The following is a 21,439-nucleotide window of genomic DNA, read 5'->3' on the forward strand; positions in this document are numbered from 1 at the left end:
GCACATCGGATGTTGTTCTGTAAGTAAGTATAGTAAAGTAAAACAGTACATCCAAGTAAAACAGTACAGCATTATCATCCACTGTCCATTTCAGGCCAGTCGAGGTCGCAGGGAATGCCAGGAGGCCCGCCGCCGAAGCCCGGTAAGGACGGATACGGCAGACCGTCTTTGGTATGGCAGGTTGATAAAGCGTCCACTTATAGTTAGGGATGCTTCAAGCCATGCGTCTCGAGTGAGCGCAAAGCTGATACTAGTGTTCGTAGTTGCATACAAAATAATGCTCAGAAGAGTCTCATGATATGCTCGAATAAAGCCAGAAAGTGGGACATTGGATACCATGCGATACTGCGTGCAGGGGCGGCGCCGCAAATTTTGAGTTGGAGTGGGGCCACTATTTCCAGGAGCCTTCTGAACAGTGCCGCATTCAACGGGAAGGGCACCGAGTGTATGTGTCCTCTGAAATTGTTACATGTATCATATCCAAGTAATATCCAGAATAGACCTCCTGATTATCCAGTAAAGAATCTCTTTCATAACACAAGATCTCCTGTTCCCAAAAAGGGCCTCCAAGTCCTTTTATTCCAAAACTGGATGGTTCCCATTCATGATCCAGCCTCCGAATCTAGCCAAGGGGCCGTACTCCAAAAACTGGGCATCCTTATCCGGAACCGCGGCCAGCTGATGCATAAAATGGTCTCGTGTTCCAAAAGTGGGCGTGCTGTTCAAAAATGGGACCTGAGAGTACTCTCTAACACGGAACAGGAATTCGTAGTTTGTAACGGCGGCCTCCAGAGCCAATTAAGGACATTCTTAACATGACATTGAATCTACTAATATAGAGCGTGGGCTACCTTATTAATAACAGTGTCCTCATGATCCAAAAACGGCCCCTTGATGTAGAAAAGAGTCTTCTGAGCCATATGTATTGCTCGCTAGCTGAATTGTGGAGCCTCCTTGATCAGAATAGCGGTAATCTACGGGTAGCTACAATGTCTGTAGTCTGGGGAAATGTGTCTCCGAAAAATTTTAATGGAGCACAAACATACTTCTGCCCCGTCCGCCTGCCGGCAGAAGGGGAGGGGGCTACTCTCGTTATCCGCACCTGCTGCGACGCCCCTGGCTACATATCAACTAAAACAATGCATCACAATCGTCTACGGTCCATTTCAGGATCAAGGTCGCAGGGAATGCCAGGAGGCCCGCCGCCGGTGCCCGGTAAGGACGGATACGGCGGGCAGGCCGTGTTCTGCATGGCAGGATGGCAATGCATCCAGTTACATTTAAGGATATTTCTCGCCATGCGTTTCGATTGAGCGCAGAGCTAAGACCCGAGCTCATGACTGTAAATAAATAATTATCTAGCGTGTCATATTTATTCAAATAGACCCAAAAAGTACAGAACATCGGATGTTGCTTGTCAAGTAAATCAGCACATCATCATCCACTGTCCATTTCAGGCCAGTCGAGGTCGCAGGGAATGCCAGGAGGCCCGCCGAAGCCCGGTAAGGACGGATACGGCAGACCGTCTTTTGTATGGCAGGATGATAATGCATCCAGTTACATTTAAGGATATTTCACGCCATGCGTTTCCATTGAGCGCAGAGCTAAGACCCGAGCTCATGACTGTAAAGATAATTATCTAGCGTGTCATATTTGTTCAAATAGACCCAAAAAGTACAGAACATCGGATGTTGCTTGTCAAGTAAATCAGCACATCATCATCCACTGTCCATTTCAGGCCAGTCGAGGTCGCAGGGAATGCCAGGAGGCCCGCCGAAGCCCGGTAAGGACGGATACGGCAGACCGTCTTTTGCATGGCAGGATGATAATACATCCACTTATAGTTGGGTATACTTCAAGCCATGCGTCTCAGCTGAGCTCAAAGCTAAGACTGGAGTTTATGATTGCATACAAAACGATGCTCAGAAGGGTCTCATGATGCATTAAAACAAAGCCAAAAAGCGGGACAGACGTTTCATCTTTCCGGCTTGGTCTGGGCCAGTGTCCTTTTCTTTCCTCTTTTCTTTCTTTCTCGGCCCTCACCATCAGCAGGCAGTAAAGGTAAAACATCCGGCCCATTGTAGGGCTTATTTCAATGCATTATAAGACCTTTGGGTAATGTTCTTTTCCTAGGCATGCGTTTTGTGGGTTGTGAGTCCTGAGAGCCGCCACTCTTTTGGATGCATTCTTTGGGACCATAACGTTCTGCTTCTGACCTGTGGACCAGATCAGATATTATGGCTTTGATCCACGATCCGAACAACAACGACTTAGCCAGCCTAGCCAAGCCTAGCCGTACAACCGCGCCTGGTAAGAGATAATCCATGCCAGTCGTTATTTGCGCGGTGTATTTTGCTCAGTGTACGTATGAATCACCGGCGGTGCCCAGTATTCAGTGTGTGGTAACATATTTCTGAAATCCTTTGGTTCAAGATCGGATTAACAGAATGTTTGACCGATAAATGGACTCAAAATGGGTAATGGTGTACTAAGGCCGCGGATCTGGCAGTGCTGAGTTAATGAGGCTGCTTATGCGACAATCGCATTTATGTTGCATGACAACAGGACGCTTCTGCGACTTGAAATGGCTGCGTTTGCTTCAACACATTTCGAGAATCGGCACACGAGTCTAGCTGGTCTGGCTGGCCCATTCTGGCTTTTCGGGGGTTCATATTAACAACAGTGGTCCCATTCTGCCATGTAGAGAGCCCATTCCGGACTGAAGAGGTCCCATTTTGACCTACAGGGGTCCGTCATTGACTGCAGAGCGCATTCTAGCCTGTGTAATAGGGCCATTTTGAGTTGTAGGGGTCCCGCTATCTAATCTTAGCGAAGCAGTTTTGACATTTTAGAGTTCCCCATCTTGAACATAGTTCCCGCTGCCTTGATCACAGTTGTCAAGATCGCAAACCTGCTGTGCTCATGGATGTCGACAATTGCAATTTTATAAATCTGAACAGAATCAGAGCAAGTCATGGATGTACGCAAGATTGCACAATAGAGGAGGGGGAGGCGACTCAAAATTTTTCACGGAGTCAAGCGCGTTGCATGCGAGCGAAATTTCTTCAGGCGTCGCAATCTAGCATTGTATGTTTTCCATTTTCTTATCTTTATGTGTCTTCCTGGAATTTTTAGCTCGATACATGCCATCAATTTGGTACGTGGACTGGGCGGAGGGGGGGGGGGGGGGGAGCACGACATTTCTTTACAGCACTGGGAAGCTATGAGAGTTCGATGATTGGCTGAACGGCTCAGCCTCTGACGTCATGATCGTTTGGGCGAGTCGATTTCGCATCCATGGGGAAATTTTGGAGGCGGTGTCTCGCCGGCTTTGGTCAGCCCTTCGATGCCTCTCTTAGCCGGCGGGGAGCTATTGACGACATTTTCATTTGACGTCGTGGATTTTGAAACTCTCACCGCACCCTGCCTAAAACAATAACAAACTCGATCATTCTATGATTTCTAATCACGTACCCTCGAGTGTCATGCGCCCTCGTAATTTTGCGATTTTTCAACATTTGGGGTAAATAGTTCATGCAGGGTTAGATAAATATCTGGTTGGCTATCCCAAGCCTCGGCGCATCAACACTCGTCATTTTAATGTGTTTCATGCTCATGCCGAGGGAAGGTTGCATCAAACTCACCTTGAACGGTGCGGTTTAATTCACGATATTCAAATACGAGTTCACACTTTTCTTAGGAGCTTTCCATGCCTGCAACTCTGCGTGTATCAGTTGAACCTCCACCCGTAAAATGATCATGAAATGGACGTTCTTTACCGTACTGATGATTGACCAAACTCGGTGTTAACAACTGCGAAGGTGTCTGGCTCAATTAGCTTAGTTTTGGCGTCATCCACATTATAACAAATGAGAACGTTCACCTGGCGCCGTGCAAAGTCTTTCTGCCTTTAGGTAGGCTATTTCAGCGCGCACAAGGAATTTGACAGCGAACTTCCCTCTTCCCAGGGGAACCATCGAGATGCTGTTTTTCGTCGAGCTCTTTCCGAGTCATATAGTTACCGAAAACTGTCCTAACGATACAATCGAATGCAGTGCTTCCACCTAACATCGCTATGTATATATGTTGTGTGACCTGATGACATGAGCCGCCCGGGGCGAGGTGAAATGCGTAGAGTCTACTACCTCTAAGAACACATCAAGTGCCCGTTTTCAATGTCATACGCGCTCCGCCGAACACTCCATGGGAGAGTGAGTCGGTATCTGGAGAACACTGGTCTCCGTGGTCACGAAGCCAATGGCCTATAATTACGCGTAATGCACGAAGTTTTCGCTATGTACAGACATTTGAGATCCCTCTCTAATTTCAAGCTTTTTGCACAGTTGAGGTGAACTTTTACTAGAGTCGGTAAAATGCTCCAATATTGATTCCAACATTTGTGTTCAGTCTCCAGCAGCATGGTGCTGAACTATTTCCGTAGTCCGTAAAATGCCACTATCTTTTCCAGCACCTGTGTTCAACTTCATAAGGCCCAAAAACCCAGACGTTAACACGCGCCCGGGTGGTCGGCTGGATATTCTTCCCTCGGGTTGGGGGGTTAATTTGACCCCTCTGAGGTCAAGTGTGTGTTAACCTGTATGATAACTCACTTAGGCCAAAGTTTGAGGCTCCTAGGTCATGACTTTCCGGTCAAATGGGAGTCAAACTAGGTTAAATTCCAGGCTTGTCCCCAAAGTCCCTAGAACCTAGATAACTATTCTGAGCAAAATGTGACATACCCATTTAAGGTACGTGACGTTTGACCTTTTGAAGGTCATGGTGACCAAAATAATACAGGTCTGCAATGAGTTTTGCATTTGAATAAGCGAATAAGATTGCGTTAGGCAGTATGTTCCTGAAAGCAGAACGTTGACCTGGGTCGTTTTAGGACAGTGGCCTATAATGACATTTAAGAAGTCCATGGAAGGTGTATAATGCAGTTCCTGTTATCAATAAATTCGAAATGAGCGCCAGAAAATACCCCATTCAGCAAACCCTAGAGCAATAAAACAGGTTGATTTTGACCTTGGTCTGACCTTCATACCTGACCATAACTGAAAGGTCAATGCAGTTTGCTCATTTTATTCTTATGTTACCTAAAAAAGTATCTCAGAGATGTATGGCTTCGTCTAACACTCCGTTGTTTGATCAGATTGAACGATCCCTTAAAAACTGCCCTCGCTGAAACCAAGGCCTGACTTTGACCTACCGTAGGTTAGCGATCTTACAAAATACATCCAAATTGTTGATGTCAGACAATCCGCTATTCAGTTGTCTACAGATATGAAATTTTGGTGTTACCACACCGTGCCGTTCGGAAACCATTCCGGAAAAAAACTTTCGGGAGGAGGGGGCACTTTGACCCCCACCCGAGCGCGTGTTAAAATGCCACGATTTTGATGCGGCGTTTGTGCAGTCTCGTTTATCTTGGTTTGAAGTCTGACAGGAAACAATTTAGACATCACAACAGTAACAGCAAAATAAAGTAGCGTCATTTTTGAGTGGTGACAACCTTTTTGCTCGTAAGTGGTGCTCAAGAGTGGTGCTCATAAGACGTTGCTCCCGCAGACATATGATTTATTTTCACTACTGCCTGATATCTCGAGCTGAATTACATCAACAGAACATCCTGATTTTGCCAATCACCTTCACGCCCCTGTTGACGGTCGCTTGCGGACGCCCGAAGTCGCATTCCCGCCAGGGGCCTCGGACGGAGGACGGTGTGACGTCACATATGCTCCGGTATGTTTCAGGTCAGCCCCCGAGCAGTCGGTCGCAGGGCATGCCCGGCGGACCTCCTCCCGGGCTGCCCGGTGAGTACGGCATCGAGCCAACCGACGGCCTGTCGCCGAGGCGCGACGTGTGGGAGTGCGTACGCGGCGGAAACGAAACAGCCGAAGCGCTTGGAGAATGAACCGGGATGGGAGCAGATGGGCTGGGGGCCAGGCCAGATGGGCCGGGTCGGACTAAATGAGCGGGGTCGGACCAGACGGGCCAGGTCGGACTAGATTACCCGGGTCGGACCAGACGGGCCGGGTCGGACTAGATTAGCCGGGCCGGACCAGATGGGTGGGGCCAGGCCAGATGGGTCGGGATCGGACCACATGGGCCAAGCTTGAACCAAATTGGTCGTGGTCGGACCAGATGGGCTAGGCTCAAACAAACAACCACAGTACCCTGTTAAAACCCATCTAAAAAGTTGCGTTAATCCAAGACGCTCATCCTCAGTCATCTTTTGATCCATTGAGTGGTTCCGTATCTTCAGTTATATGCAACACACATTTTCGCAAGAAAAACACGCTGTGGTGTTAAGTGGTGTAGCATCGCGCAGTCGGTGGGTAGTGGTGGGTGGTGCAATATTGCGCCTTTTTACTTTCTACGAGTGAAATGTGATAGCTGCGTTATGTCGGCAGAATTTCTCTCAGGAAGAGACCAAATGTCGAATTTGTTCAGATCCCGGCTATTTCTTTTTTTGCGAAACTGTGCACTATCTGGCGCAGAGTGCTTGTCCCTGGAAGGGCCGCTGGCCCCTGTGACATCCTTTTTGGATACGTCCCTGGGTGCCTGTGTATTTTACTTTTCTATGCATGTCATTCTCATGCCTGTGCTTTGTTTGTTGCAGATGACTTCTCTGAAAAAGCCCCAGAAACTTTCCGTAAGTAACCGGTTCAACTTCACGGAAAATAATGTTGATTAAGTCAACGTACAATCCGTGTGTGAATGTAATGCGAACGAGGAAAAAGGTAGAAAGATAACAATGTAAAAAGAGATGGCGACCAGGATGGCAGGAGCCTCAGATGGTGGCACGTTTGTCCGCGCCAGCCACTGTCTTGAGTATGTTTCTATCGTATCGTCGTCGTGTCCATCATCTATTTCCAAAAGTGCCCTTATTTGGCTCAGGGGGCGCCATAAGCTGGCTCTGTGCAGGGCAGTACTTGTCCCCAAGAGACTGCCAGCGGTGGGTGGCACAGCACGTCTTATTTACCCATTGCTTCTTTTGTAGATACTCTCAGTTCCCATCATGAAAATGGGAACATTCATTTGCTCAACGAGGGCGCAATAAAAAATCAGCCAACGAAGACTTGAGCAAAGGCAGAACCTGCAACGGTTATTTGTCCCTCCAAGCTTCATTTCCAGAGGTTCCAGTCGTGCTCCACCGACCATAGCCGCCTCTCAGACGACCCGGTCCCTGCACCATCGGGGGAGATGGGTGGAGATTCGACGACCAGGCTGCGCCAGCTAACCTTGTCTGCCCATTTCCAGTGCCACCGTTCGACGATAACTTTGACTACACCTTCGCCTACCCGCCGGTCGAAGACTTGCCTGCAGACTGTGAGTATGGGCCACGCCGTTCGTTGGACTCACGCATCTGCGTGACCCGAGCCGGAGGCGCAGCGTCATGCTGAGGTCCCGAAAGGCGGGAAAGAGGTGGCTGCCCAAACTATGTGCCTGTTTCAATACATCAGCATCGTCTTATCTCCGTTTTGGTCGCCAAGGGTGATCTAATCTTGCATGGGCAGCATCTCTCCGCCATTGCGCTGACCTTTCACCCACTCTGCGGTGGGACAGGACGCTGAGTGACCCGGACACTGGCGACGCCCCCCACGCATCCCGAAACGGCCGACACCAACCTGTGCCGCAGGGCTGGATATAACGTTCGTGGACCTGCCGCCCGAGGACCACAGCTGGCCGCCATCCAACATCGACCCTCCGTCATATCTCTTCAATGTTATTTACATCGACGTACTGGAACCGCCGCCCGAATCTGCCGACTGGATCATCGTTGACTGGCCCTGGGATGACGTGCCGATGGTGAGTGAGGGCGCAAGGGCCACCTGCCGATGGCGAGTAAGGGCGCGAGGGCCATCTGCCGATGGTGAGTGAGGGTGCGATGGCCACCTGCCGATGGTGAGCGAGGGTGCAATGGCCACCTGCTGATGGTGAGCGAGGATGCGATGGCCACCTGCCGATGGTGAGCGAGGGTGCGATGCCCACCTGCCGATGGTGAGCGAGGGCGGGATGGCCACCTGCCGATGGTGAGCGAGGGTGCAATGGCCACCTGCCGATGATGAGCGAGGATACGGTGGTCACCTGCCGATGGTGAGCGAGGGTGCGACGGCCACCTGCCGATGGCGGCTGGATACACGGGAAGCGTGCTGTTGTTAAGTGAGCGCATAGTGAGGGGGGAGGGTACAACCAAAGGGTGACAGAGGACACGGGCCACGCACCACGCGCAAGCAATGCCGGCACGGCACCCGCCCGCATCAGAACGGCGCCAGTTGGTCACGGCCGGTGTGCTGGAGCCAACTAAGGGCACCTTCGTTGGAGGGAATGCTACCCAGCTACCCGTGACGTTGCTAGCCAGGCGGGTTTTGAATTCCGGGACCAAGCCGGCCCGGTCACCACTTTGCTGAAGGAGATGGGTTGCTGCAGCTGCAGAGATGGGTTGCCGTGCTGCAGCATTAGTGATGCGACTGTGAGGGTTGAATCTGCTAACGAACATCATTGCTCTAACAGATGCGTGGCGTCACTTGGGTTTCATTACACCTATGCCATTCCTTCGATGTATACGTTTGATATATACTCTGGATACCCCCCCGCGATATATACCATCGATTCATATTATCGATACACACCCTCGATTTATACCCTCGATATACACCCTCGATGCATACCCTTGATACGTACCCTCTGGAGTCATTCCTGAGTGCCTGGCCATAAATTGCCGGAGACAGAAAGTATACAACGACTCATAAGCTGATAAAGTCGTTGGGTCCTCTCGAGCAGCACGTTTTCCTTAGCCTGTTGTGGTCTTATTGGTTGGGAGCATCTTTACTGAAGCCTAGTTTGTTTTAATAATTCTGTAGACTGCCAAAGGTGCCGATTTATCATTTGAGCCGCATCAGATAGCAGCATGCCAGACTCGCGGCCTAAACAAGACTTCCTAAGCACACTCTGCCAGTAAGTGCCCACAGCACACGCCATCAACCAGCCCTTCCGTCAGCACGAGCAGTACCCCTGTCCGAGACTGCGCCCGTCCCCCGGATCTGCCGCCGATGGCGAGTCCGGCGTAGCCGAGTCACCGCCCCGCCCCGTCCAGCCGGTGGGGCGGCGGAGCGACGGAGCGGGGCGGTGCCGCTCTAACCGGGCGGCGGAGCGGGGCGGTGCCGCTCTAACCGGGCGACGGAGCGGGGCGGTGCCGCTCTAACCGGGCGACGGAGCGGGGCGGTGCCGCTCTAACCGGGCGGCGGAGCGGGGCGGTGCCGCTCTAACCGGGCGGCGGAGCGGGGCGGTGCCGCTCTAACCGGGCGGCGGAGCGGGGCGCCGCCGTTCTAACCAGGCGCTGGGCCGGCCGCAGATCATGGACGACTTCGGCTACCCGCTGGCCGACTTCCTGATGCCGCTGGAGTTTGGCGATCCGAGCGACTGGGAGCCAGAGGGCGACATGATGATGGACCCGACCGACTGGGAATGGCCGTCCGACCCCGCCTGGATCACGTACCCCGACATGAACTCGTTCCTGCCCGAGCACCTGACGTCGATGGGCTTCATAGAGTACAGCTAGTGGGCTGCTGTCCTGGCCGCGGGGCGTGGATTTGCGTGCTGGAAGTCCCGCGGCGCAACGCAGCCGGCCTCGGCCGGCTCCGGCGGCTGGCGGCGACCGGCCCCAGGCGACGCGGTCCGGTCCGGCGGACGCGCGGCGAGGCGGCCCACCGCCAGCGGCAGACGCCAGTCACCTGGCGGTCTCTGCCCAGATTGCTGACCTGGCGAACGGCGAACCAGCGGTGGGCCATATACACCAAGTGGAAGTTGAAGGGGGGAAATTGGAGTGCTTAGTGATAGCCGGTGCCGCGTGAAAGCAGCATATCTGCCCTGTGTTTTCTCCGTAGAATAAGATGGAGCTCTCATACATATTGAGTTGTAATGTGCAGTGCAAAATAAAACGAGGCAATTGAACGATAGGATGGACTTCTTTTGAGCCAAGATCACAACACAGGACACGTGAAGGCTGTAATGTCCGTGAAGTTGGCAATTTATTCAGCGATCCATTCAGCGACGAGTTGCGGATTCTCTGAAACTCCAACATATGATTAATTACGGAAGGACAACATCGAAAATAACGATTGTTTGGCAACACATTATAACCTTCAGAGCCAAAAACAAGGTCAAGGGACGGGGAACATTATATCCCAAATATCTGCCGATATTTGCAAGCACCAGGAGATTCACAGGCACAAAAACTGGCGTCCGTGGAAAAGAAAAAGAAAACTAGCGTTTGATGCTTGCAAGTTTAAAATCGGCCGGTAATTTTTGAGGATAGAGAGCTTCCCGGCATTTGAGCCGATTTTTTTACTTTGACGGATAACCTGAAGAGGTCAGGACTTTTAATGGATGTTAGCTCATGCGCTGACAAGCATTCTGATGCTTGAAAAGTTGAAATTCATCGCCTTTTTAAAAGATATAGAGTACCTAATCATTTCAGCCTTAGTCTGATCTCGACGGGTAACCCTGATGAGTCAGAACTCTTGAACAACGCTAGTTCATTCTGTAGTGAATATTCTGGAGCACGCAAAGTTAAAATGGGCAAGTTATTTTTAGGTGATGTTGTGCTTTCCGTCCTTTCAGCCTGACTTTGACGATGAAAAATGACCTTAAGAGGTTAGAACTATTTGACGGACGCTGGTTCCTGCAGTTAACATTGCGTTACTTGAAAAATTGAAATCGGCCGATGACGTTTTAGTGATATAGAGTTGTCCGTTCTTTAAGCCCGAATATGACCTCGGGGGATGACCTTGAGAGGGCAAGATTTTTGACGCACACTAGTCCTTGTGGCTGTTAAGACTGACGTTTGCAAACTTAAAATCGGCCGGCACTTTTTTGATGTTATGGATTTCGCCGTTCCTCGACCATGCCTTAAACCTTGGGTCACGTGATATTGCAAAATAAGCGTTATTTCCGATGTTCTCGTGCCACTATTGACAATATGACGCTTTTCAGGGAAATCGCAAATCGTTGCTGAATAGATCGCTGAGTAAATCGCCAAAATTTCCCGACACCTGAGCCTCAGTTTGGCTTTGAATTGTAGCCTCGAGAGGTCAGGACTTTTTGACGAACGCTAGTTCCTGCTGTGGTGCGTATTCTGGTGCTTGCAAGCTCGAAATCGACGGCTTTTTTTGAGTGATGTGGAGTTCCCCGTCCTCTCACATGTGGTGACTTGCGAAAGGACGGGGAACTAAACTGACAGCCTTCGCAAGGCAGTGACTAAGCAACGAGCGAATTTTTCCTCGGAGTTGGCCGACCTTTTCAACGTTGGTGGCGTTAAATTCCAAGCAGGGGAGGGGGTCGCTCACCCACCTGAATGAGAAACTGCACCCCTGATCTCAGGTTGGCAGCCAGCCGCTCGGGAGTGACGGTGGTCCCACCAATCCAAACGGGTAAAAGTGCACGCCTTGGGTTTGAAAAGCCACCTTGTGCTCCCAGGCCTCCAGATAGTTCCCGAGACGTCCGTTTAAAGGGTCAATACCCGTCAACGCTGCCACCAACCCCGCCGTTCAATTCGCTCCCGCGAACAAGCTTGCTGACTGCGATGTTTGGAAAAAGTGCACCGGAAAGCTTACTACTTACATGTTCTTCAAATATGGGCCAATGTAACAATTAGGGTTACTTAGGTATGAAGTGGCCTGGCTTGACCTTGACCCAATTTTCTCAAAAGAGGCAATTTTGACTTGCTTGTGAGTCTTTGTGCAATTAAGAGTCTATTGCCGCCCAGACTAAGCAAGAAATCGATAGCACCTGTTCCAGATCGGTCGCGAACCTCGACCATCTTGACCAAAGCCATCCCGACATGGGAAAGAAGGCTATTCTTCAGCCATGAGCCTGCGGCTCAGACGTTCTCCTGCATGTCAGCTCCCCTCACCACGCAGACAGGACCCGGACATCGCGGGGACAATGTTTCGGATGCCTCCGGGGACATGGGGTTATGCCGGTGGTATCCCGGACCTCACTGGTGGCTAATCCGTGCTTTATTGTGCGGAAGGTACCAGCGATATCATGCCTTACTCCAACGTTAAATAGCAGGCAGGACAGGCGCACAGCATACAAACTGTTACAGTGATGCCTCTGCTGGACAACGTCAACAACGGTAACGCTTCGGAATATCCCGTTGCACAGCTCCGAACGCTGGGTATACAGAGAGCAAATAAGAGCAAATATACAGAGAAATACTTGTGCAATCCTCCCTCCAAAACACGGATAGCAAGTGTTCGCGCCACGTTTCATGCCTTTCGCACACCTCCAGGCTAGCAGAGGCACCAGATCCCCAGAATAACACGCGTTTCAACGTCGCCAAAGCCTGAGATCAAACGCCACGTCGCTACGACCGTCCGAAAGACAGGCAGCTGGTCCAACTCGCTGTCAGTTCAAATGAAAATTCATACGTCTCGGTACGATGCAAAGAAGAATCCGACGCACAAATCCCCAAAACAAGCTAATCTCACGAAAAAATATATTTACTTCTGTCACAATAGAACCCCATCATCGGGCTGAGTCGCAGGGCACCGGGACAGCCACAGCCGCCTCCAGTCGGTTCACCAGCTTATCCAGCCGAGTACGTGTCAGCTGGAACGGTCGCAGCGCCGAAGCGAAGGCCCCGTCCGCGTCCCGGGCAAGGGCGTCCAGTTCCGGCCTGCGGCGCAGCAGACTGCCGAGCACGGGGCGGAGTTAGGGAGCGGGCGGCGGTCAGCTCCGGTCTGCAGCGCAGCAGACTGCAGAGCACGGGGCAGAGTTAGGGAGAGTGCGGCGGTGAGCTCGGGCCTGCAGCGCAGCAGACTGCAGAGCACGGGGCAGAGTTAGGGAGAGTGCGGCGGTGAGCTCGGGCCTGCGGCGCAGCAGACTGCATAGCACGGGGCAGAGTTAGGGAGAGTGCGGCGGTAAGCTCCGGTACGTGGCAAGGCAGACTGCCGAACACGGGGCAAAGTTCGGGGATAACCGGCACCGAGAAGTGGTACAAAAGTCGGCTTGGGACGCCAGTGACGGGTGAAGTGGGGTGAGGGACGAGTGGGGTGAGAAGGGGTTAAGTCAGGGACGAAGACATGGGTGAGGTGTTCAGGAGTCGAGCCAAAGGGTGTCTTCTCATACGTCTCTCCGCGCCGTTGCAGCAACCGCCTCACTGCTTCGCACCATACCGCCTTACAAGCTGGCCAGTGAACATGAAGCAAACACACTGTAAGACATCACCAGGCAATTTCTCCCGATAACGCGCGCCTGGAGCAGCATTCAGTCGCTGACGCCTGATTGGCGCATACGGACCAGCCAGCCGCCCACCACCAGGCGGGCCTGCCGCCACGCGCACAAACACGTACTATCTGAGCAGGACCAGCGCCGCCAGCGTCCACTGGTGCGGCCCAAGCGTCACGTTCTGCGCCGTCAGATGGAAGCCGGCGATCAGCTGGCGCAGCGGTGACGTCACGTCCGTCCAGACCAGGCCGAGCGGCGGCAGCAGACGCGCCATGCTGCGCAGAACACGGACAGCTTCAAACGAGCGGGACCCGTAGCGGCGGGCCGCGTGCCAGTGACCACGTACCACGGTGGAATGGATGAATAGGTGGACGGTCTCATGTCTGGTAGAGGACGGTACACATGTTCATGGCCACCACTAAGCTGTTTGGAATGCGAGGTGAGCTGAATCGTTCTGCACAGTAATAATACTACGAATCATCAGGACCGATTTCGGGCGATACCACAGGCGACGCGTAACATATCACAGGTTTTGTCTTGAGGATTCCGTATCTGCTGCTCATCTGCATGTCATTACAAAATCGCAGCGAAGTTCGGAGCGAGAAGACCCGACCAACATCGAAACCACGCCCACCCGACCGGAGCAGCCCGCTAGGTATGAGGAGAACCAATACTGACGCTCGGCCGAGGTGATCGTTGACCAACCGCCGGCGGACTCTGTCTTGCGACTCGACCAGCGGTGGCTCGTACGGCGACTGTCCCTGCGCCGGCTGCTGCACCGCCTCCTTCCGCGGCGCGCCCGTCTGTCCCTGCAGGTAGGCCAGCAGCGCCTGGTTGCGCGCCTCCGCCTCCTGCCGCGTGAGGATCGGCGCGGCGACCTCGGACGGGCCGCCGCCGGCCGAGTCGTCCCGTGCGCACGTCTCAGCCACAGTGTGCGTGGCCTCGGCGCACGGTGGGACGGACTGTCCGAGCTCCGGGTGGGCGGTGCTCGACGGCGCGGGCGGCGCGGGCGGCTCAGGTACCGTCCGCGCCGCCATCCAGTCAAAGAGTCGCGCCTCCACCACCACCAGCGGGTGCTGCGGCCGCCGCGCGGCGCACGACGGCCGCTTGAAGGCCGCCGTCCGGCCCGACTCTGACTCCGAGTCTGGTGACGCCGGCTCCTGCGCTCGCGGCGGAGCCCCGGCCGCAGTCTCTGGCGGCGTTCGAGTCGGCGACGCCTCGGCCGCCTGTCCGTCCGCGGGGCTCTCCGCGACGCCGCTCTCCCCGGGCTCCTGGTCAGCCGGCGCGACCTCGGCCGGTGCTGGAGGCGGCGGGTCGTCAGTCCGACCGGCGGGCGTGCCGAACCGCACCTTGCCGCGGTCGGCCCGCCCCCCGCCGGGCTGCCGCTCGCTCTCTTCCTCCGGCCTCAGGCCGAGCTCGCCGATCCGCTCCGAGAGCTCGTCGAACTGGTGCAGCATGCCGGTCACCACCTGGTCGGTGGTGGTCTGCGCCGCGTCCTCGGCCGGCGCGCACACCACGCCCAGGTCCACCGGGTCACCGGCCACACCCCGCCTGCCGACGGCCGGCGGCGTCAGCGGCGCTCACGTGGCGCCAGCCGCACGCGCCACAGGCTGCCGACTGGTTCCATTATATGCGAGATACATGTTCAATACGGTGATAGCATTGCCGGACAGGGAACTGCATATGCGCTCCGACGATTTTTTTTATAGCAAAATCGATTTATTTCTAGGTATGACAGAGAAATGGGTTAGCCAAAATACTGAACCCCTCGCCAATGTCTAACATGTTTGATCAGCCTTATTGAAGAGAAAACGGGGATGGGTGGCATCAGCAATAAACAGGAGCAGAATACAATTGGCGACCCAGCGAGACTTGTTTATCTTACCGATTGGCCGCTTCATCTAGGAGGGTGAAGCTGGGTGCCGGCTCGTGGTCCCGCAGCCACAGCGGACTGGTCTGAATCTGCGCGTGCAAGTGCCGAGACGCTCGAAAGCAGGCATTGCTGCAGAATTTCTGAAAAGGTTCTCAGTGTCCTGATTACGTCGCCACACTCCAGGGAACACCCCAGTGGCACTTGGTCACATCCCCACCTCACATCAACAACAGAAGCTCTGAAGAACGCCGGAAGCCGCCATGAGGACTTACGTGCGTCCGGACCACTTCCGAACACCAGGAGCACCTGGCCGTAAGAGCCAGGGGTACCAGAGGCTTTAGAAGTGTCCGGGGAAGTGCGTCCGTCAGATGCGTACCAAAAGCACCAGAGGCAAAGGAGGTCCCGTTGGTGGTATAATGGTTAGAGCGCTCGATTCTGGACCCGTGAGTGTTGGGTTCGGACCCCTCCCACGCCAAACTGTGTCCCACGCGACACCCTTGTGAAGGCGTCCGTCTCGACATGGCCCTGGCAGTCGGGGAGACGTAAAGCCCTACCCATTACCACACGCAAAGGAGGACAGGGTAGCAAGGGAAGAACAGGGACAGCGGTCGTAATGTAATGTTAGCTTGTGATAAGGACAAGGACAAGGATGGAGTTGAAGCGAGACAGCAGTCGCTGCGGCTGCGGTGATGTCATGGAACGTCTTCGAACTCACCGGCGATAGGGTAGGCAAACTGCGGGCAGGCACCACAACACGCATGGCCTTCACGCGTGCCTTGGTGGGATTATGACTCATCGAGACCTGTTCAAATATCTTCGAGACATATCGGCATTTTCAGTGCTTGGGAGAGGGTAATTTCGCGTTATTGGTATGAGGTCAGTGACCGGGCTCCCTGGTTTTCACACACATATCACGGGGCGGCTGACGCGGGCTGGATTATGTCACATCTAGATGGGCGCCTCGCCGTTACCCTGGCCAAAACCGTCACGTTGCTCTCAGGCGTTCTTTGAGGCTGGTCAATCCGTATAGGTGACTTGACGGATGTTACACATCCTGCTTATATGACGACCTACCGCGTGCTCCCGTGGGCCCTCCACGTTACCCCCTTTCGCTCAACCGTACTACACCCTGGCTCGATTCCACCACCAGGCTCACTCACGTTCATTCTCACGTCCAGCAGTAAAGGTCGTCAGCCCCGCGACCCTGTCCCTTATACCTCGCCCCTCTCCCTCAACGCCGTTTAGGGTGTCAGAACACTGCACTGGCTTCTTCAGGCAACTGCGCTCGAGTTAACTGCGCTAACTTAATTGTTTACGCCAATTTTGAAATGAGCCAAATTTAATACAACTAAAAAAGTTACGAAGAATTGGCTAGGATGCTGTGATGGATATAGGGTCCGCCCACAACGTCTGGTCCAAAGCCGACCACATAATGATATATATCAGAATGGTAAAAATTTAGGTTGAAAGACAAGGACCACTAGAGCTCAATCAATAGACACAAAACTTTACGGAAGACGTGCGAAACGACGCGAGAAAAAGGGATCGACCATGAGGCAAGAACCATGTAAACGGAGAAATACGGGCGGACTAACATACCGGGAAAAGATACCGCGAGACGGAAGACCCAAGTGTGGCAGCCCAGCCCATCGCATCGAGCGCAGCGTGTTGCACAGCGATGGCGGTAGACGTGGGGTACGCGAGGACGTGGGGACGAGCAGAATGGATGCACAGACAAGGGACTGGCGATACGGAGTGACAGGGGAATGGTAGGACAATGCCAAGGCAACCGAGGAACACGATGAAGACGGACAGCCGCACCGCCAGGGTTTGGCGGTCATTGTTACGTCGCAATAACACCACTTAAAGGGAAATATTTTCCAAGTAAGGCCAACCTTAATCTGATATCGAGCTGGGGGTCATGTGCTACGACAGATGCTGTTCGCTCGTTGTTTGCAGCGCTTGCCTGGCTGGTAAAGGCGTGCTCAACGCTTACCAGACTGGCGGCAACGCTTGCCTGGCTGAGTCGGAGTCGGAGGCAACGCTTGCCTGGCTGGCAGAGGCGGAGGCAGGGCCTGCCTCAGTGGCAGGGGCGGAACTAATGGTGGTCGTTGTTGCTTTTCGGAGGTCATGATCCCCAATCACGCTTCCGTGTTTCTTTCTGCGCGTTACTCGGATAGGCGCAGACAATGACGAACGTTTTCTCAATTTTTTCAATTCTCCAATTCCCAGGTAGATAGGCCTTCCTCGTGAGTGTCCAGCGTCAGAAACAATAATACTTACTGATCTGGACGGCACAGGCAATAATTTGTGAAGAGGCAAAGATGAATAGAACAGCGTTGGCCTTCGTTCTGGTAATGACTGTCCAGGAGGGATAACAACGCTGTGATGGGACCACAGTCGCCGGCGTGACGGATGTCACGTAGAATACAAATGCCTTTCTTCTCTAGGTCATGACGCACACAAAAAAAGTTGTCTCTTTTTGCCGTCAGTGTTCAGGGTATTTACAATGATACAGGCAGAGTGTAATCATAGCTTCTTTATCATCTGAAGCATCATTTTTCGCCAGGATTTTCCAACAGATGGTAATAAACAGTCAGGTAAAACAACAGTTCCAACAGTCAGGTAATCCAGCTCCTTGCTGACGGAAGGGCCAGCAGAGCGCTGAGATCGCGCGGCAACAGTTCCAACAGTCAGGTAATCCAGCTCCTTGCTGATGGAAGGGCCAACAGAGCGCTGAGATCGTGCGGCACAGTAAGAGACAACTAAGCGTTAACAGATGGAATGCTGCACAGTACTGAGTAGCAGACGGAATACAAAAAGGGATGTGCGAGCAATAAATAATGACACAAGCAATACCGAGGGGCATGCAATTAGCAGCTAGGCAAAAGCCATAGAGCCACCGAGGGTCAACGAGCCGTCACAAGGTTTATCATTCAATTGTAACACGGACGCAGCATTTAGGGGCATTGGCCTCATGGGCTCCGCGATGTTCCACACCAGACATGCTCCAGACAGCCTGGCGGTCCAACTTTGGCAAAATCCTAGAATCACCGAGGTAGCAACTACCTGCTGACCCTGGACGGTTCCAGTAATTGACACAAGTACCTGGAAGCATCTTACCTTTCTTTCTGAAATGTCATACACTCGGTTGGTGAGTGTAGAGATCTGGAACTGCTTTTTGGGTATCTTGCCAAGACTCCTTGAGCAAAGCGGATACCCACAGCAGCCAGTAACACACCGCTCTTCTGTTACATCTTGGTAATGGTTCTGATCGATGAATTTCACCTGCCAGTACAAGCATTTTGTGAAGGAGATATCACTCAACACATGACACATCTAAGTATAATGACTGAATATTTATGTTGCATTGTGTCAAGCCTAGCACAACACTGCAGGTAGATACTCAGGTATACCATAAGTTTTAAGTATTCAGGTGACTGGCACATGAACTCATGTGCACAGAAGCAAATAGCTTACACCTGCAGTTGAGAAGCATTGACAACTAAATGAGAGTAACTGTTGATTGGTGAATGTATTATTAGCACCACAACAAATGCCAAAATGACACAAACCTGTTGCAAAAGCCATGCAGACTCGATGGTAGGCTCAAGTAGCATCTCCACAATATGAAGTGCTCTCTGCTCACAGATCCGCTTCTTCTCAGCAGTGACCAGAATGTTCCTCTGTCTACAAGGGACAACAGATTACACAAAATATATCCAATTTGAGAATACTTACAATATGATATGAGAACAATTTGGCATGATGGACTGGAACACAAAAGGGGAGGGTGGGAGATGTCAGTTCTACAATAACCATGGCTTCTGGGCGCCCACAGGGATTGATCATAAAACATCAATTGGCTCTTATGCATCTTGACAGACTTTCTGAAAAACTATTGACATACTATTTTATGCCAATGACACTTCCCTCCCTGCCTCCCATAGTCAAACAGTACTGACATGGTACAGGACTCTCTTTGACTGACTTGGATGCTTCTGAGGGGGATGGAAGACAGCGGGCCATGAAATGCAACACCTCTAAAACAATATTCCTGACATTCAGCCATAAACACAAAACCCACAACCAATGCTGAAATGCTCAGGCCAATGCATTTACCAAGGCACCAAAGTGCATAAATACCTGGAATGTACTGTATAAACAGATCTGAAATATCACACACAAGTACATAGCAACATAAGCAGGCATACATAGCTCACACCCACTTAACACCATAGCTAAGCACACATTGCAGCACACTCTGTCACATGTAAAAACTTACAAAGATATTATATTAATTATTGTGCATTGCTGGTGACATATACATTACATCACACAACAAACAAGAAAGACCAAGTGGTGACACTCAGATCAGGAGCCTTACCTGGACATCAACTTATGGACATGGCATGGACATGGGGTGGAATGCCCTTGGGACACAACCGAGGCAGCAAAAACAGTCACTTTTCACATGCTGATGAATACAAAACCTCATCAACAATGCCCCTATATTGGCAGATACTCCCCCATACATGCATCACAAACACTGGCCAATTACTCATAAACCCAGAGCACCCCATGCTACCTGAAAATTAAACAACATTTTTCAATGATCACTCATACTGAAGTCACCCACACATGGAGCAAGCTACCAGTAGCACATAGAAAATGCACACAAACATCACAATTAAAAGAATCATAGTAGATTTGATTGACACTGATAAATATTTCCCATATTTTTCATGCAGGTCAAAATTTGGAAACATCTGTCACATGCATATAAGAAACTGCAACTTCCCTCTGAATGCACATCACTTTCAGGCTAAAAAAATATATTATTCCTTAATGTGTATGTGGTCACAGATCACAAACAGCTGATCACTTCATCCTCTTTTGCTGACTTTTTTGACACATTAGATGCCATCTCTTCCTGCATGTCACGGAAATATTAGGTCCCCTTTTCAGTCCATTTTTAGACTTTGCACAATACACACACTAACACATGGAATAAAACAAACAAAAAAATGAGGATGGATTGGGTGTTCACAGAATGCTTCCAGGACCACATTCAACCAAGTTTAAAACTGCGGCAAGAAACAAAGGGGTGGTGATAGCAATAGCTGGTGTTATGCCAAAGCACCTAAATGGAGTAACATGTCCAGCAAATGTGTTCTGCCTTGTTTCTTTGGCAGAGATGCATAGATTTAAGTCTTGTGACTTATTCATTCACCATTTTGAATATCTTTACATTATCATCCTATTTATTACATTTTCAATAAAGTTAAGTGGACAAAACACAATAAATTGCACTTAAACATAGCTTTAACCCTGACCCTAGAGAGAAAATTTTTAAACAATGCACCTAAAATAAACATACAGCTAGATATAGCCCAAACTCACTCTGTGGTGAGCTTGCTAAGCGAAATGTGCTGCATTTCTTCTTAAGCTTGTTGCACCAGTTTCAGCTACTGCACAGGCCTGTGAAACACAGTGCTTACAGGAAAGCAGCATAGAGTAAAGTCCACTGAGCAGTCAGCACAATCTCTGTTACAGCATACATCTGAAATCTCTGTTATATGCACCACATAAAAAGCACTAACAGCATTTTGCTAATATAATGCTGGGGTATGCACAATCTCTAATGCTGCTCCTGACAGTGTGCAACCACACTCCATTTTGGAGGGTGCAGAAGCCCTGAGTGCAACCACCCTCTATTTTAGAGGGTGGATACATGCAGCCTAGCTGAAAAGCCTAGAGAAAGGACTGCAGCTTCCAGCCCCAACTCCAGTTCATGCTACCCTGTTGGCTGAGCAAAAAACTTACATGACAGAAGCTCAGCCTGATGGGCAAAAATGCATATGTACATGCAATTACCAAAATGCCCTATATGTGCAGAAAATTATAGCACATTTCAGCAACATCTTGTCAGCATGGTTGCAATTTGCTTTGATTTTTAAACCATCTGGCACACTACTACATCCAAAGATGCATCACAAGGCTGGATGGTACTGGCAAGGACAAAAAAGAAGGTAGCCAATGCTGTGGATCTGTACACCGGCTTCACCCCATTCACTGGATGATTGCATGTTGTTCGTGAGTTTTTGTAGATAACTCAGCAAACACTAAGCATTGAGAAAATCTTTAATTTCGGCAAGGGTACTCTCAGCTCCTATGGTGACGTTTCCACGACATGCATGCAGCTACCTGCCCTGGTGCGAATGAACCCAACCGAATCTAACCCCAATTCTACCCTCCAAGTTCCCCTAACCATGAGTACAATCCGAGTGCCCAGCACAATTATTGGAAGCGTCACTCCTCAGCGCTTTT

At 51.4% G+C, this 21,439-nt stretch overlaps 3 protein-coding genes across 3 annotated transcripts in view; 1 reads left to right on the top strand and 2 right to left on the bottom strand.

Annotated features, from left to right (window-relative positions):
- Positions 1-9,614, top strand: part of LOC119100656 (uncharacterized) — a 31,754-nt gene extending 22,140 nt beyond the window's left edge. The window contains exons 10-18 of the mRNA XM_037223732.1: positions 95-142; positions 1,171-1,215; positions 1,458-1,502; positions 1,739-1,783; positions 5,754-5,813; positions 6,623-6,655; positions 7,264-7,332; positions 7,643-7,812; positions 9,359-9,614. Of these exons, the coding sequence (XP_037079627.1) occupies positions 95-142; positions 1,171-1,215; positions 1,458-1,502; positions 1,739-1,783; positions 5,754-5,813; positions 6,623-6,655; positions 7,264-7,332; positions 7,643-7,812; positions 9,359-9,565 (722 nt within the window). The 3' untranslated portion in view covers positions 9,566-9,614. The remainder of the gene's footprint in view (positions 1-94; positions 143-1,170; positions 1,216-1,457; positions 1,503-1,738; positions 1,784-5,753; positions 5,814-6,622; positions 6,656-7,263; positions 7,333-7,642; positions 7,813-9,358) is intronic.
- Positions 9,615-12,008: 2,394 nt separating this feature from the next.
- Positions 12,009-14,278, bottom strand: LOC119101145 (uncharacterized). The gene is made up of 3 exons (XM_037224427.1): positions 13,915-14,278; positions 13,362-13,511; positions 12,009-12,700 (listed from the first exon to the last, which is right to left on the bottom strand). The coding sequence occupies exons 1-3, from the start codon at positions 14,271-14,273 to the stop codon at positions 12,535-12,537; spliced, it is 675 nt and encodes a 224-aa protein (XP_037080322.1). The 5' UTR covers positions 14,274-14,278; the 3' UTR covers positions 12,009-12,534.
- A 166-nt stretch (positions 14,279-14,444) lies between these two features.
- Positions 14,445-21,295, bottom strand: LOC119100657 (putative RNA polymerase II subunit B1 CTD phosphatase RPAP2 homolog; the record flags this gene model as incomplete). Its single annotated transcript, XM_037223733.1, has 6 exons — positions 20,936-21,295; positions 20,513-20,590; positions 18,685-18,799; positions 18,233-18,397; positions 15,122-15,249; positions 14,445-14,787 (listed from the first exon to the last, which is right to left on the bottom strand). Coding segments are annotated over exons 2-6 (786 nt in total), but the record flags the coding sequence as incomplete, so codon positions are not given.
- Between the last annotated feature and the right edge of the window lie 144 nt (positions 21,296-21,439).

This window comes from Pollicipes pollicipes, unplaced genomic scaffold, assembly GCF_011947565.3.
Source record: "Pollicipes pollicipes isolate AB1234 unplaced genomic scaffold, Ppol_2.1 Scaffold_4881;HRSCAF=5763_pilon_pilon_pilon, whole genome shotgun sequence".
Classification (NCBI taxonomy): domain Eukaryota; kingdom Metazoa; phylum Arthropoda; class Thecostraca; order Pollicipedomorpha; family Pollicipedidae; genus Pollicipes; species Pollicipes pollicipes.